Genomic DNA, 16338 nt, shown 5'->3' with positions numbered 1-16338 from the left:
CATTGAAAGTCCTGTATTTTACTTTCCCATGTCACATTTATGGGAAAACAAAGAAATTGGGATTTTTCAAAATAAAAAAGTAAAAAATAGTATTTAATTTTAGAATCTTTTTTCCTCTCAGAAAAAGACTTTCCAAGGAGAAAAAAGAATACCAAAATTACACAATTATACCATTATCTTTTTCACCTTTATGAACTCTTCTGCAGCATTTCAACACTCCATAAACAAGGAGGAAAAATATTACCACTGGCAACTAGCTTCTCTTGTTCAGCAAGAGTCTCAAAACAGACAGAACTTAAATAAACCTATTGACAGATTCTTTACTACACCTCATGCACAAACTTCAACTAAAGCTCAGCACTGTTTGCTCTCCTCCCCATAGTTTTGTCTACTGTGTTTGCTTTCGCTCTCCCTTCCACCCCATTCTATCTCCCTCTATTTTGATTCAGGGAGAACAGAAGGAAAGGTCCTACTACAGAGTAAAACTGCATTTAAAATACATTTGGGTTAGAATTTACAAATACGTACAACAGCATACACAACCTACAATTTCTAACTCTTCCAACCCTGTCTTCAACTGTGTACAAGAGAAATAGCTGAAAATCACACTTATTCTCATACTCCTAAGGAGGCAAAACCCAGGCAATTTTGCACTGTAGTGTAACATTTCATCTGAATATCTTCTGTAAACACACTAACCAACCTGGAAACTTAAAGAAAACAGAGCAGCACATCCAACAAAACAAGGGTAACAGCTCATCCTTTTTAAGAGGATCTCCAACAAGAACTGTTTTTGAAACACCAGGCTGAGTCTTGTAAGTTGTGACAGTATAATGGACATGGCTCCACTGCCACACACACACGGGCTGCACAGAACCTCCGAATTTTGTTGACTTAGCTTCTAACTGCACTTTCTGAACATTATACACATGGTATTTAAGTTGCACTGCATCTGAATAATTTCACTATGGCCTTCAACTACTCACACAGAACCAAATTAGACCCTGTTCAAATACTTTCAGCAGGTGAAAGCATCACAGAGCCATTTACCCCACTGTTCACTTCTGAGTAACACACCCGTCAGTCACAAAAGAAGCACCGGACTTTGTACCTGGATTGCGGAGCATCACTGGCTGCACACTGGGCTGAGCACCCGCAGTTCGAACCTGCTGCAGGGGAACGAGCTGAATGATTTGCCCATTGGGATGTCTGAACAGGTTCACAGCCCCAGGGCTCCTGAGAGGCTGAAGCACCATCCTCTGCCTCTGTGCCACCTGGGTGTTGTTCAGTGGACGCAGGGCAGAAGACGCCTGATGCACTGGAATCAGCAGCAATCGAGGTCCAACACGTTTGTCTGTTCCAGGAGCTATCTTTGGGGGAGTCTTACTTGCAGCTTGAGGAACAGCATCTTCTGAAATATTTTAACAAGTTACAAAAAAATCAGTTTAAGAGACTGCCTATGAATCAGGCCTTATTCTTAATAAATACAAGTGCAAATATTTTGGAAACAACTGCATCTCTTTCAAATTTATTTGAAGGCAAGTTTTTATCTTTTTATTCATAGAATGCATGGAACCAAGTAGGTCAGAACAGTTTGGGGTTTTTTCTGTGTTGTTCCACTGGCATTTTTCAACCATGACACAAGACAGTAATTCCATACCTAATTCCTGAACTCCATGCCAGCCATGAAATTCTAGCAGTCATAACTGCGCCATACATTGCTATAGGTCAAGGGATGATGTGAGGCTTCCAGCTCACTTCATAGCAGTCACTGACCTGATAGTTTTATTTTTTCCTCTCTCTACCAGTTCAGGCTGGAATACAAAAAGCAACTTAAGAGACGACATTTCTTATCCTGTTTTGGAAAGGGGGGCAAGGCAAGTGAGTCCGTATTTAAGCTGAAACCAGATGCAAACTGTATTTTAGCTATGAAAAGAAGCAGAATTAAAAAACCAAGTGTTTGCAGTAATAACCCAAAGCACCTAAGCATTACCTCTTTTTTGACTCTGTGGAGGACTTGAATTAACTCCTGATAGTATCACTGGAACAGAGACAGCAGAGGAAGTCAGTGTGGTCACCACAGGTGTAGCTGCTGCAGCTGTTGTCAGTACAACTGTAGAAGTGGATGTTGTGACAACAGCACAAGTAACAGTTGGTGGCGTTACTACAGTTTTTGGGAATGACGTTGTTACTGCTGTAACAATCCCTGTTTTTGTTGTGTTCAGAGTCGCAGTAGGAGCAGTGGATGGAGTAGTACACGTGCTGATTCCAGATGTTGCAGGAGCAGCTGTGACTGCAATTGCAGGAGGAGAACAGGGAGATTCACCAGCTTTTGTCTGGCTAGGAGAGGTCACAGTAGATGCTGCTACGCTGGTACTTTCCACAGTAACTGTAGAAGTCGTGGTGGCTGCAGTGACCCCAGGACAGACTGTGCACAGAGCTGGAGATGGCACTGAAGGAGCCACGGGAGCAATAACCGTGATCGGTGTGGACTTGATACTGAGAAACTGTCGCCCTGAGGCAGCCTGGCGTGCGCTCGCTCCAGGAATCTTCTGCTGTAGAGCTCCTGCTTTGTTTATCACAAACTGGGCAAACACACCACCAGGTGAGGGTCGGGCAGCTGCAAATAAAAACTTGCAGGTCAAAATTTTAATAGATTTCCTCTTTGCCTTTCATGAGAAGCTACAACTGTAATTTCAGCATGAATTTGAGCCTCCTTTTTCTATGTACCTTGTAATTAAATCAAAACCTTTATGGCAGTCCTGGATATGCCTTACATGTTAGAAATACCTCTGCCTTATTCCACTACTGTAGCTTTTTATTGCATTTCTTCCCAGATACACCAAAGAATCAAGTCTTGAAGGGTTGTTCTACATTGTGAAACAATGGATAATCCTAACTAACACTGCAGGAAAACAAGCATCTAAGTGAAACAATGAGCTCCAACTATTTTCTAAACCTCAAATTCTTTGTGTAACAACTTGTGTCATCTTCCCCTTCTTACTGCTTCTTAATTTTCACCCCCTTCTACTGAATTCATCTTACACAGGCACAGGGGAAATAGATGGGAAGGATACAGAGTTTCCCCTTCTAATTCCACTGACATTTGAGCAATTGCAGACTGGATGGAACAAATTTAACCAATGGAAATTAGTCACTGTTAGGAAGATCCTTTACCTCATCCCTTGCTCTCCAAGGAACCAGAACACTGCATTTACATCACCCCAGATGTCTACAGATGAGTACAACAGCACAGAGATTATGGAGCAAGACCAACTTAAGCACTGCAGTTATTTATGCAAACAGCATTTTTAACCTAGACTATGCCACAACTGGTACTTTTTACTTAAATCACATACGCAGCAATGACTTCGCCCATCAATGAAACACAGCCAGCTCATTCAACATTGCAGGAACACACAAAACAACAAGTTTTATTACAGGACAAGAAAAACAACACACCCATTTACGCAGCAATGAAAATTTAGGAAGAAAGAAACAAAATAAACAATCAGAAATTAAAGTTTTTCCAGGACACAGGTAACATCCTTTTCCCTTGCAAAGCTTCTTCAGATCTTTAAGTAATGCATGGGATTATGTGGGCAGATACTAGAACGCTTTTTAAACTCATGCAAAATGTAATAGTTAAGGGCAATTTCCTCTCTTGCCACACTGGGGTAACCATCGCAGTAACAACTCAGATACACACTCACGAATCTTCCAATCTTTTTTTTTTTTTTAACTCTAAGTGCTGTCTAAATCCAACCCTGTTTAGCTTGTGAAACCCAATGAGATTAGAGGCTGGCGTGGTTATCGGCTGCACACCTGTTTCGCTAATCCAGATTTGGACCATCTTGTCTTTCACTGCTGCTTCACACATCTTTGGCGGTCACAAGAATTATGAGTGCAACATCAGCAGGAAATCTAACAGTGAAGAACCATGTATTACTGATACTTTACTCATTTAAAGTTAACCTGTTTGATGAAAAGCAATTAAAAATGATAGTAACGGAACTCCAAACAAAAATTCCAGTTAATATTTGAAGAGTCTCCATCCACTCTTGTCTCTTGAAAACATGCTCTAGTAGCATTAATAGAACAACTAATAGTCAACATCTGTAATCTTACTCTGAAGTCCAAATAAAACTTTCTGCTTTGAAGAGGTTACTTATTGCAGAGGCATCTTAGGTAGGCAATGCAGCCAAAGGCAGCATGCGCTGTTGCACAGAAATCAACATTAATGCTGTACACTCACTCTGCACTTCAGCTTCACGCAATTTAAAACAGTAATAAGTTCCAACCTACCTATCTGTCTCTGTGCTGGGACATGGGTTTTCAGAGTCGTCACAGTGGGGGTTGAAGTAGTGCTGGTGGAAGATGTAGTTTTAGGAGATGATGTTGTGGGCCCCTGGACTGATGGTGTCCCAGAAGCAGGAGTTTTAGCACTGGATGCTACCTTGGAGATCACAGTACTGAGGGCTGCGATATCAAGGACTGTGGGCTGCAGCCTGCCTGTGATATAAGCTGCTAGCCGATTGGCAGGATGCAATGCCCCCATCTGTCCCAAAAGCAGTTTGGCCTGAGGATACCTTTTATCATTAACCTGAAAAAAGGGGAAAAGGGAAACTTTGTGAAAAGAACGCTAATTCACCACTTCTGGAGAAGTGTTTCATTCCGTGGGACTTCTAAAAATTCCTTTTCAAAAAAACACTGCAATTCCAAATGGGAATTCCTAATTTCTTTATTGCCTGGGAGAACTTCAAACAACTGTTGTTTTATCTTTTGTAATACAGATTTTAAATGCTGCTCAGACTCTCACGTAAAACCAGAGAGTCCAAGGAACATGTGAAATCACTGATATTAGATAAGAGTGAAGCTAGCACCTGTTTTTCCTGTCTCATGCTTATTCTATAGTCCTGAATAGAAATAGGTTCCCTAATTGAAGGACAATTTTGGATAAAATTCTCAAACCTAATTAAGACCTAGCATCACAAAAGAAAGAATACTGATGACATATACATTGAGACAAAACTCTAAAGAGCTTGTAAAAGCTGCATCAGCATTTTCCTTATCCACACCGTTGTTTGATACTGTAACTAAGGTACAATGAGTTCCCTAACTTCAAATTCCAAGTAATAGTGATAATGGACTGCACAGGAAAGAAACAGAACATCTTGCTGAATGTCAGGCTTTATGCCTAGTGGACAATGAGAAGTTTGGGTAGTGTTGCATTTTGCTATCACATTGTCTGATAATACCTTCTAAAAGTTGAATGTATTTAAGGCACTAGTAAATAAACAGTAGTTTTTATTGATCAACTTTTATGGAAGCTAAGAATTCTCCTGATCTTTTTCTCTCTCCTAGCTTTTCTTTCTGTGGATGTCATATCTGCAAAGTGTCATGAAAACATATCTTACTGCCATTTTCTAAATCATATGGTTTTCCTCAAAGTTGTTTTACTATAACCACAAATAGCTGTGATGGAAAAAGATCTTTATCCTAACCCTGTAGTTCCTACTACTAATTCTTAACACCATGTCAGCAACATAAAACTGCAGGGAAAAGACCCTTTGAATTATCAAGTCTCTTAATGAAAAACGTGTTCTACAAAGAGGATTCAGGCTGTTAGTGAAGATTAACAGTAAGCTGTAGCAAAAAGCAATTTAATGTTTACATTTTTGTTTTAAAGTTTTGTCCCAGTGTATACTTTCCACAGAAAATTCTTTCTGTGGGCTCAAACAACCATTTAGAAGCATTATGTATCTAATGCACCTTCAAGGGGTTTTACAAAGAATTAAAAAGATCTTGAAAGAGATTCTGCACTTGGGTCAACAAGACCCAAATTGCCAAAAAGACACGTTAAAGCATCAGGTTTCAGGATTTCAATCAGATTTCCTGTTACTGAGTAAATCTTGAAAAGGACAAGCTAATGGAGAGGAATGCCACCAGATATCAAGAACTCTTGTCTGGACAGGCAAAAGACAAAGAGTGTTCTCCCCTTCAAGGAGTTTTGGGATAGTAGTGGATGAAACTGCATCTAATCTTCACAGTAAAGGCAGAGGGACCCACCTGAATCAAGCCCGAGGGGCTCGTATTAGCTTTGCATTTGTAGACAACCAGCTTTCCCGCAGGAGAAACCCCTGCGTAAAAAGGCAAGCCTTTGCCCCCCTGCAGTTTCTCCCGCAGTCTGTCCACTGGGTCTGCCCGTATGACCTTTACATTTCCTGAGTTATTGCATGACGCCACTGCGCCATCAGGAGTCTCCAAGACAGGGATCTCAGCCTTCTCATCCTTGTCCTGGTAGGACGGCACTGAAATTTTCACTCTGGAGGAGCAGACAGAAGGATGGTTTTCATCCTGGGCCTTGTATTCCGAAGCCAATTCAATAATGAAGCTACCCACTTTGAGGCACTGTGGCGCGTTACTGTTGATATGCTGTGATAAGATGGTCAAGATCTTATTGTGATCTTCCTCCAAGCTGCAGTCAGAGATAATCTCGAAAAGTTTGGTTGGTTCACCTTGAGTGGTGTGATGAACATAGGAGGTGGAGAAAGAGTCCCCCTCACTACGGGAAGAACACCAGCTTTCCTCTGAGAAAGAATTGAAATAGGTTTCTGCAATACTATGGCATTTTAAGCACCTGGATAGTCAAACAATTTCATTCTGCCCACACCTCCACCCTTAGCTCAGCTCAGCTGCAGACCAACAGCAAGTAAAAGAATTGTTCAAAGCATCACTTCCCCTTGCAGAGCTTCACAAGCAAGCAAAAACTCACTCCAAAACTAATGTAATTATTTCTCACAGTTCAACCCCTGCAGCCATACCACGTCAGCTTGTATCCCATTGCATCACAAGCTAAACAAAGATGGGTTGTTTCAATACATGGGTGAAAGTCCTCCAAACACATCAACACAGTAGAAAGAAAGCATCACTGGTTATTCAAGAGATGGCACTTTTCTCTTTGAGTCAGAAAAGCACCTGTGTCCTACAATGGCATGAGGGGACACGCCACTAGCAGAACTGTCTTTTGCAGAAGATGTGTAAACAGAAGCATGATCTTTGGTTATCATTAGAGATACAACGTCCCTTTTGGCAAAACTGTAAGGATGCTGAGCCCTGTGTCCTGGCCATTTTAATTTCACCTACCAATGCACCAGCATTTTCAACTAATTGTATTGTTTTTCCATTCCTATCCTTAAATGTAGCATGCACTGTTCTATACATTAAACAGTAAAATAATCAGCTCAGAAAGGCAGATGTGGTACATTAGTAGATGACACAATGCCTCTAGTATATGCCTCATTTAAGGCTTGCAACATGATTTGGGCTGCTTCAGACTGAAAGTGAACATGGACGTCTAGTCTATTTCTTCACAAGCCAGAAACTCAAATCCAGTATCTCTAACATAGCAAAACTTCAGTCTTTCAACCTGAACTAAACAAATTCAACATCAAACAATTCCAAATAAAGCACAGATGCTTCATTGTCCCATCCACTTCTATGTGAAGAACGTGAGGACCCTATCCTCTCCCGACTACTTGGATATTTAATTCTTCAGTAACTACAAAGTGACAGTAAAGAAAACAAGTAGGAGAAAAAATACCCAGACAAAGCAAAATCATGCATCTCCATTCCTTTCCAAATATCTAATCATCTGTCCTGAAGACAACTCTGCTCTGCAGTTTTGTATTTTACTGCTACACAAGCTAGTGGCAACACTGGTCATTTTACACTTAGAGCAGCAGCAAGCACTGGATATTTAGTCTGCTGTATCTCCATGTGGCCACCCCCAGCTGCTAAGAAAACAGGAAACTGTATGCATGTCATAAGGTTTTTATTAACAACTGTAACAACTCCCCCAGCAAACAGAATTCTGTTTCATCAGTAGCTACATTTTTTTAAGAAACACCACAAAAACGTGTAACTACCAAGAAGTGGAATTATACTCCTGACTCAGCTCTTACCTCTTGATTTATTAGTGTCTTTGTCTACCTCACCAGCTGTCTTCTCAGGAGACTGAAGCTCTGGCTCATGCTCTTGCTGGAGGAAAGAAATGCAAGAAAATATTCACCCTACACATCTCACTTCCACACTAAAAATCACTGCACAAAATGAACTAGTTCACCCCAAACCACAGAAATATGCTGTTTGACAGTGTTACAGGCTTCATCTTAGAAGAGCTCTATCAACAATGAATATTTAAGCATTACATAATAATGTACTTGTGGTAGCCAGGAATTTCCCCAGACAAGACAATCACAGTACCAGGGTAAATTTACCAGCACTGCAAAGTGATTTAGGCTCCACCTTCCTAAGCCATACCACCACCAAATGCAAGTCAAGCCCTCATGTCATGTAGGAGATTCTGGGGAAAAAATTACTTCAAAATTTTCAATATTTCTGTCTGCTCTATAATACAAATTAGTTACAGTGTGACTTCTTACCTTTATGCTACAGCTCTGTGAATCACTTTTGTGTTTTTGCTGCTTTTTTTCCTCTCTCTTGTGTTCATAGGCTCGCACCCTCGCACAAGTCATTAAACTTTCAAAGTACATATAGACAGGATCCTTCTCCTCCTCTCGAATCTGAAAGAAAAAAAAAAAGAGAGACAAAACCCTCTTTTCGTTGTTCTAGATGCACATCAGATTCACAAAAGAGCTTTGCTTTCTGAAAACTTTTCAACATAAATGCTTCAACAGTGAGGGTCAAAAGAAAAGTCCAGCATTTAAAGTTAGATCTGTCTTCTCAGTACCATCACACAGCCACCACCAGCTTCCTGAAATTCAAACCCATTCAGATATTCTTCTAAGTGAAGAAATAAATCCTAAGTGTCATGCATTGTTTAACATTATCTGGTACACATTAAATAGCTACTGTGGTATGTATATTCTTCAGATATAACTACACTCCACTCTACGGCTGTTTTTCCTCTACTGCTGTTGCTGCTTTTGTTAATACTAAGTTGAGGGGAGACACAAATCCATATTCTTAGAACACTGGCAGTGAAACCTCAAGAAAAAACAAACAAACAAACAAAAAGCCTCTACAGAACTACACTGAACACTCTGTGTCTGTATCCCAAAGTTTTTTGCAAGTTAATTCATACTTAGACTACAGTATGTAGCTATTATAAACATTAGAGGACAAAAAATAATTTTGACAAAAACAGCATATATTACTGTACTTTTAAATGAGACTATTAGTGAATCATAATCACCTTCAACCATCTCCATTTTGCCACAGTAAACTCTCAACAGAAGACAGGCATAGTAAAGATCTGTATACAATCAATCCATCCCAGCTTATCAACACACCTACAGGCAGTCAGTCCTAGGCTTTCACCTCAAACTTCTCCAAAATTGCCTAGCACAGAAGCTTTAGGCAGTATTTGTCTTAATTTTCAGTACAAGGAAAAACATGCATCTCTTTTTCTTCTTACCACTGGATTGGGTCTAGGAGTGTACACTCTGCCTGGTTTTGTTCCACTGGAAGATCTGCTCTTACTAGGAAACGAGACCTCTGGGTTGGGCAGTACCATAGATTTAACTGGTTCAATAACAGATGGTGTTGGGACATAGATTGGCTCTGGATCTACTTCACCTTCCACTTTCACCCACAATGGACAATTCCTAACAGGTTGTTCTGGCTCTGAGTCACAGATAGCTGAAAAAAAGAGAAAAAACAAAAATTACTTACAAATAAAACACCATCTAACACAGCAGTAACAGAATTTTTTGTTTGAGTTTGAGGTCCAGCCATGCAGCAATCACTAGTCCAAACTGCAAGAAAATACTACTGGTTGCTCTTCTTGCCTCAAATTCTAGGCAGAAATGACTACGATTTGTCTACGAGGAAGAAGAAATGAAAATAAAAATGTTTCTACACTAACCCTTATTTCTCACTTTTACTGTGACAGAAGATCTACAAAACCACTGAAAATTAGTGACCTCCACTGATGTTGTGTACTGAAAAATCACAAAACATCAAAAAAAAAAAAAAAAAAAAAAAAAAATCCCGGACTTGTACACTGCAGCTACATGGAAGAATTAATTTATTCCAGTAGAACACCAGAAAATACCTTGTTTTAGCTATTGCTACAAGTATTGTTAGGAAGAAACTGAAAATATAAATTCATGGGCAGTTTCTACCAATTTGGTTTTCAGGCCAGACCTGAAATTACCATAAATAACTATACTTTCTAGGAAGTCCATGAACTCTACAGCTCTATACACCAACTGAAAATGCAGCTCTAGATACTGACTTATTTACAGGGAAAGATAACAGCACTGTAACAAGGAACATTACCAACAACAACAGCAGTAATAATTCCATATCCATAGTCTTTAAAGACATTTGTTGAGTTGAACAAGAGTTTAAACTATCAAGAAGAAACTTCAACTATTTGATTCAATAAATAACTACACAGTGCCCAAAATGCTGAGCATGTAAGCATTAAAAAAAAAAAAGTTATTTTCTGCAAGTAAGATGGATTAGAAATGGCATCACTACTACATCCTAATAAAAAATGCCCACCAATTTTAGTGGTTTGCTGTAAGTAATCTCCAACAATACTCACTGTATTCCAGCCTTTTTCTCTTCTTCCTATCCTTCTGCTTTGTGTCCTCTTCCTCCCCATCACCCTCTTCTTCCACATCTTCCTCCTCTTGCTGTTGACCCTGTGTTCCAAACAGCACAAGATTTCCACGCACAGCCCTTTTCGTCATTTTCTTGTGTTTTGTTCCTCCCTTCACCAGCAAGACCCTTCTCTTGAGGCACGTACACCCAAACATGCAGTCTGGCCTGCGGCAGTGGGTAGGCTGACGTTTCTCCAGTGCCAGACTGGCACATATGCAACCCAGTCGGCAGAAATCATTGTTGCAAGGAGGTGCTCGTCGTCTTATTATCTTGTGGATAGGTTTATTTTTAAGAGATGCCTAAAAAAAGTTTCAGAGAAGCAGAAACTTCAAATTTTAGTAAGAGGAATATTTTAGTAAAATTAAATCAAGCATATGCAAAATTGTTATTCAAAGTTCATTTAGAAAACCCCTCAAGCTATATTGTTTACGTACACAAACTCATCCTCTACACCACAAACCCCCCAAAACCCCAGCAAAACAGAGTTTGGACTTGATTTGAGAGGCAACTGAAAACAGCAAAACCATCCTGGTAATAAGCAGGATGTAAAAAAGGCAAAAGTTATCATGTGACAACCAGGTTACATGAACAGGATTTTCCTGCAGTTAGCTCAACTGAAAACATAAAAATGAAAATAGCAAGGAAATGCAGCTACTGAATAACAATTGTATTAACCCAAATTTCAATGGTGAGAATTTTAAACAATCCAATGATTAATAATGTCTATCAATATGCTACTATCACAATTAGTTTTTTTCATACTGCTAAGTCAGCACTCCTCAAGTTTCACTGCAAAGACAACACCACAAAGGAATCTCACGCTTTATTATGATCCTTAGCAGCTTCAGTCTTATTTTCTGTATCTCTATGCAACATCCGTAAGTGGACAGACTGAAAAAAGTACAGGAAAAAAACTATTAAAGATATACCTGAGCTGTAAGCAGAGTTGTCAAAGAGATGTCTGCTCGCTCTTCTGTAATATATGTCCGTGGTTTCCCATCCCAGAGAGCACAGTCTTCCAAGTCCATTAACTTCACTTGAGATTTAGACAAACCTGGTGGACGAGGAGCTTGGTGATGCTGCGGAGCTTGACGCAAACTGATCTGTTTTGGAAATGTATTTTCATCCACCGTTGGCAGCACAAAACCATCTGCTTGGTTATTCAAACTGCTAGCAGACTTAGCAGCTTTTTCCCCTGACACTGATGAGATCTGTTTCTGCTTTGCAGGAAAAGGTGAAGGCAAAATAGGTCTGTAAGATGATTTTACTCTGTTTGTCTGTCTGGTTTGAGTCTTTGTTTTCCTAGAGGTAGATGATGGAGGAACAGGCTTCAACGTGTAAGATGTTGATGGAATTACAGTGGACTGCTTCTTTAAAACACTGTCGAGTGTTCGAACATAGCTAGTGCTCTTAGTGGGAAGCTGATACACCACAGGAGAAGTGGGAGTGTTAGAAGAGAATCCCATACTTGTTTCCATCAATTTCCCTTCATTTTCCAGGTACTCATCCAGCTTGTCACTACAGAACGCTGAGCGATTCTTCAAAGAACCTTCCGAACTGCCACCTAAATAAATGAAGAGTACTTTAACTCCTGGAGTTAAATAATAATGGAACACAGTAGGATAGGTAAATACATCTCTAAAAAATGCACTCTTCCACAAGAGCTGTATATAATAAAGGAACACCAAATATAATCCGTTCTGAAACACAACCAGCAGCCTGCCCAACTGTTTTTGTGGAGACCTCACACATGTAATTTGTGGTGGGTTGGCCTCGGCTGGACTCCAGCCACCCGCCCAGCCACTCTATCACTCACCTTCTCAGCAGAATGGAGGATAGAAAGTAAGCTGCAAAAAACCTCATGGGTCAATATAAAGGAAGTTTAATCAGGTAAAAGCAAAGGCCATGTGGGGAAGCAAAGGGAAATAAAAGATTTATTCTCTGCCCCATCAGCGCGTGATGTACAGGCACTTCTCAGGAAGCAGGGCTTCAGAACAAGTAGTAATTACTCCAGAAGACAAACATCATAAGTAACAAATGCCCTCACTCCTTCTCCATCCTCTTAAGCTTTTATTGCTGAGCAGACATACAGTATGGAATATCCCTTTGGTGAGTCTGGGTGAGCTGTTCTATGTCCCCTCCAAAGATCATGTCCAACCACCGGCTATTCCTGAGGGGGGAATGTTGAGAGGCAGCCCTGGTGCCTTGTAAGCACTGCTCAGCAGTAGTCAAAACACTGGTGTGTTACCAACACCTTTCCAGCAGCCAGTGCACAGCACAGCACTGTGAGAGCTGCTGTGGAGAAAATGCAGTCCAGCTCAGCCAGACCCCACAGAGTATTTATTCACAAAATTCACAACAGGCCTTCTATGCCTCCGCTCTTATTTTATCTGCCCTAAACACCTGGCCTACCTGGTATAGCAGAATGCATCTGGAATATTCCAACACAACACTGTACAGAAATGCAGAAGGTACAATATAAATATTCAATCTAAAGTAAAATATTGACAAATTTCAACAATTCATTTCAGGTACGGCAACGTAATCAAATATGTGAGGCATACCTGCTCCAACTGGAGTTAAAAACACACCAATATAAATGAAAATTACTCAGGTTCATTAGGATCCCTGAAGGAACAGAATTCTGGAAGTAGCATACTTCCAATGAACTCAAAACCAAAAACAAAACCACTACAGCTTTGATCTTCACTCAAGCCTTCTGTATAGAACAGAACACGTATTTTTATTTTACTCAAAGTTTCTCTCTTCCCTCATTAATCTCCATTCTGACTACGGAACCAGTACAAAAAAAAATCTTTAATCACAACAGACTCAAAATAAAAAAATACATCTCTCATTAAGACACACACAAATACCAAATTGCAACGCCTATGGAAGGTCAAGAAAATGGCCACACATTGGAAATATATATGTTGATCCCTTTTTTTTTACCTTCATTTCTAGAAGCACCATGAAGCTTCCCTCGCCAGCCTTTGATTTTTGTGAAATCATTTGTTTTTCCTGTCCTGGAAACAAAAGGAAATCCAGTATCTGAAAAAGAAGAAAGCTAGCATCAGTTTATGAAACAAGTGTATCAGTGTCTTAGCAAACTCTGCTTATTCGTTTTCAGGGATAGGTGAACAGTAACAAAATCAAAAGATTTGAAGCAACTTAATTTTTACTATTTTATTTTAATTAATAGAATATGTAACAAGAAGGCCAAGCTTCCTGTAGAGTTCTGCTCTATGGCCAAGCATCTGCTATCCCCCACAAAAAGCGTTTCTTTTATTTTCCGTTTTATCTCCTTAGCAATGTGCAAAAGCAGTTGGCTCCACAAGTCTAATGGACCAACTAATTAGTAGGCTAGAATGGAAGAGGCAGGTTTTGAGCTCATACTACAGCCTCACTCAGCAAGAAGAGTCATTTGATTCTCTCCTCTCCGTTGGACCAATGACTTTTGTAACACCTGCAGAAACTTTATTTAATGCTCACTGTTCTGTCAAATTCAGATGAGTATCTATTAGGGGCATAGCCAGTGAATAATCACGAATGGCAAGCAGTTACATCTCTGTCAAGTTATGCATCAACTGTGGGAGCTAAAATGGAATGTAAAAATACTAACAGGGATGTGTGTGGCCCTTTAACATATTCTCAGGCTAGAAATAATTGCACTGAACACTAAGCTGACTGAGGTCTTCTGAATTCAATCTTCCTCTCCTGCAGTGTAAACAATCTGAAATTCAACGTCTGCCTCTACCAGCTCCTAAAAGCAGTAGATTAAGAAAGACATAAGTAATCAGAATATTACAGAGGAAGAAACAGTTAAGCAGAAGGTAAGTTAAGCATGTAAGATAAGTTATACTTTGTTCATCCAATTCACTATTAAGAACAGTACCCACCAACAGCATGAAAACCACAGTCACAGAATGAGAAATACACTTGTTTGGATACCCAGCAAGTTCAAAATAGAACAATCAGTCACAACTTTTGAATTAAACTATTATCGTGAAGTTATAGGGTAGCCCCATGTGGCATCTCAAGGTCTTCTGGAAAATTCTGATACTCATCTCTGTGAAAGACAACCTTTTGTTGTTGTTGTTTGGTATGTGAGCAACATCAGGCAAATTCAGACTGCCTAAGCTTTTTCTGAACAGTCTGAGAGGTCAGTATAAAATACACAGATAACATTACTGGATCACAACCATCACAAAATGGGAACCCTCAGAATAATCCAGCCACAATTACTCAGGACTCCTTGCCCAGTAACCACAAAATTATCTACGGAAGTTCTCCTATTTTGTCACTTTAGTATCATTTTAATCTCTTCTGATACCAAGCTGAACTAAACAGCCATTCTCTCCTTCTCATTGATAATAAAAAGCTGACACTTGAGATTACAGCAAACTCGTATTCTACCCACCTGGAGAATTTGGGTTGGTACCTGGATAGCTCCACAGAGAGTAATTTGAGTATGAAAGAGGAAGTTGCACACCCAAATATTTCAAGTCAATGCTCATTGTTGGGTCCACAGAATTCAACTTCAGTCCCACTACAAGAAACAAGTAATAGTAAATATCTCAATGCAGCAAGATATTAGGAAAAAGAAAATCAAGATATTCACTACGAGATAAAGCATTCAGTCACCATGGGTTTTTCTGGCACTCCTCCACCATTTTAAGAGACTTGAAAAAAAGCATTATTGCTATAACAGTTACTTACACTGGATTTATAGCAGGTATAAATTAAAGAGCATTTTACGCAATGGGAATTTGAGAAAAAAACTGAATAACTTTTCAGTTTTTCCGATTGCTACTGAAGTTTTCACAGAAATTTATTAACCACTGTGCCAGTGTTGTAATAAATCTCGTAATAAAACCTTTTGTCTGTTTTTCTGAGTAAGTCAGCACCATTTACATCTTTTAAGGCAAGAGTTACTCTCTGAACCCAAGTCAGCTGACTGACATTTCATATCCCTAAGTTATCAAGCCTGCCAGCAGTGCTTACACATCCCCTTTCATACTGAGCTAAACTTGTGCAAGAACATATATCACACATACAACAGCTTCAACCAGCAGTAAGAGACAATAAATCACATTTTAGTTTGGAACAAAGGGTGTGTGTTTCTTTGACTGTCATGATACGAGTTTAGACAGCATTTTCAGGACTCATTTGGTCCTGAACAGGGGGAAAATGGCTATACAGAAACTAAACTATCTGTGTTAAAAGCATTGAATCGCATTTGTGGCGGCATCAGTGTGTTCATTAACAACCCCCAATACTCAAATTGAAAGATTTCCTTGGTAACAAAAGCTGGTTTTGTCAATGGCAGAACAAATATAGATATAGAAGTGCTGAGAAAAGTAAAAGCTAGGAAAATTGATATTGCACCTTTTCAGAAAATATTGTTACACTGAATTCAAGAAATCACTGTCAATCAAATTCAGCTCCCAGCTGGGAGCTGAGAACTTCGGTTTTTGATTTTTAGCTATAGAAACTTACAAATGTTGCTCCTGTTGCCTGCAAGTTTGAACTTGATACATGAAATGTATGTGTCTTGAAACTGAGAATGTATGACTTGACAAGGCTCAAGAAACAAAGTCGTATTTGCACATACAGTAGAAACCTTGTGCTGGTCGAACACATTTACGTTCACAAGTGAAAACACAGTGACCAGTTTACTAGCAGCCTGAAAACAACTGACAT

The 16338-nt window shown here is 39.6% G+C and overlaps 1 protein-coding gene across 1 annotated transcript in view; it reads right to left on the bottom strand.

The window, feature by feature from the left end:
- MGA (MAX dimerization protein MGA) overlaps positions 1-16338 on the bottom strand; it is a 59937-nt gene that overhangs the window by 21167 nt on the left and 22432 nt on the right. Inside the window, exons 6-16 of the mRNA XM_066188083.1 lie at positions 15056-15184; positions 13588-13686; positions 11565-12199; positions 10577-10934; positions 9440-9663; positions 8445-8585; positions 7965-8040; positions 6070-6590; positions 4306-4603; positions 1994-2620; positions 1112-1411 (exon numbers count right to left, since the gene is read on the bottom strand). Of these exons, the coding sequence (XP_066044180.1) occupies positions 1112-1411; positions 1994-2620; positions 4306-4603; positions 6070-6590; positions 7965-8040; positions 8445-8585; positions 9440-9663; positions 10577-10934; positions 11565-12199; positions 13588-13686; positions 15056-15184 (3408 nt within the window). The remainder of the gene's footprint in view (positions 1-1111; positions 1412-1993; positions 2621-4305; positions 4604-6069; positions 6591-7964; positions 8041-8444; positions 8586-9439; positions 9664-10576; positions 10935-11564; positions 12200-13587; positions 13687-15055; positions 15185-16338) is intronic.

This window comes from Chamaea fasciata, unplaced genomic scaffold (assembly GCF_029207755.1).
Source record: "Chamaea fasciata isolate MVZ Bird 193981 ecotype frontalis unplaced genomic scaffold, bChaFas1.0.hap1 SCAF_7, whole genome shotgun sequence".
Classification (NCBI taxonomy): Eukaryota; Metazoa; Chordata; class Aves; order Passeriformes; family Sylviidae; genus Chamaea; species Chamaea fasciata.
This window is presented reverse-complemented; position numbering and strand designations above follow the sequence as displayed.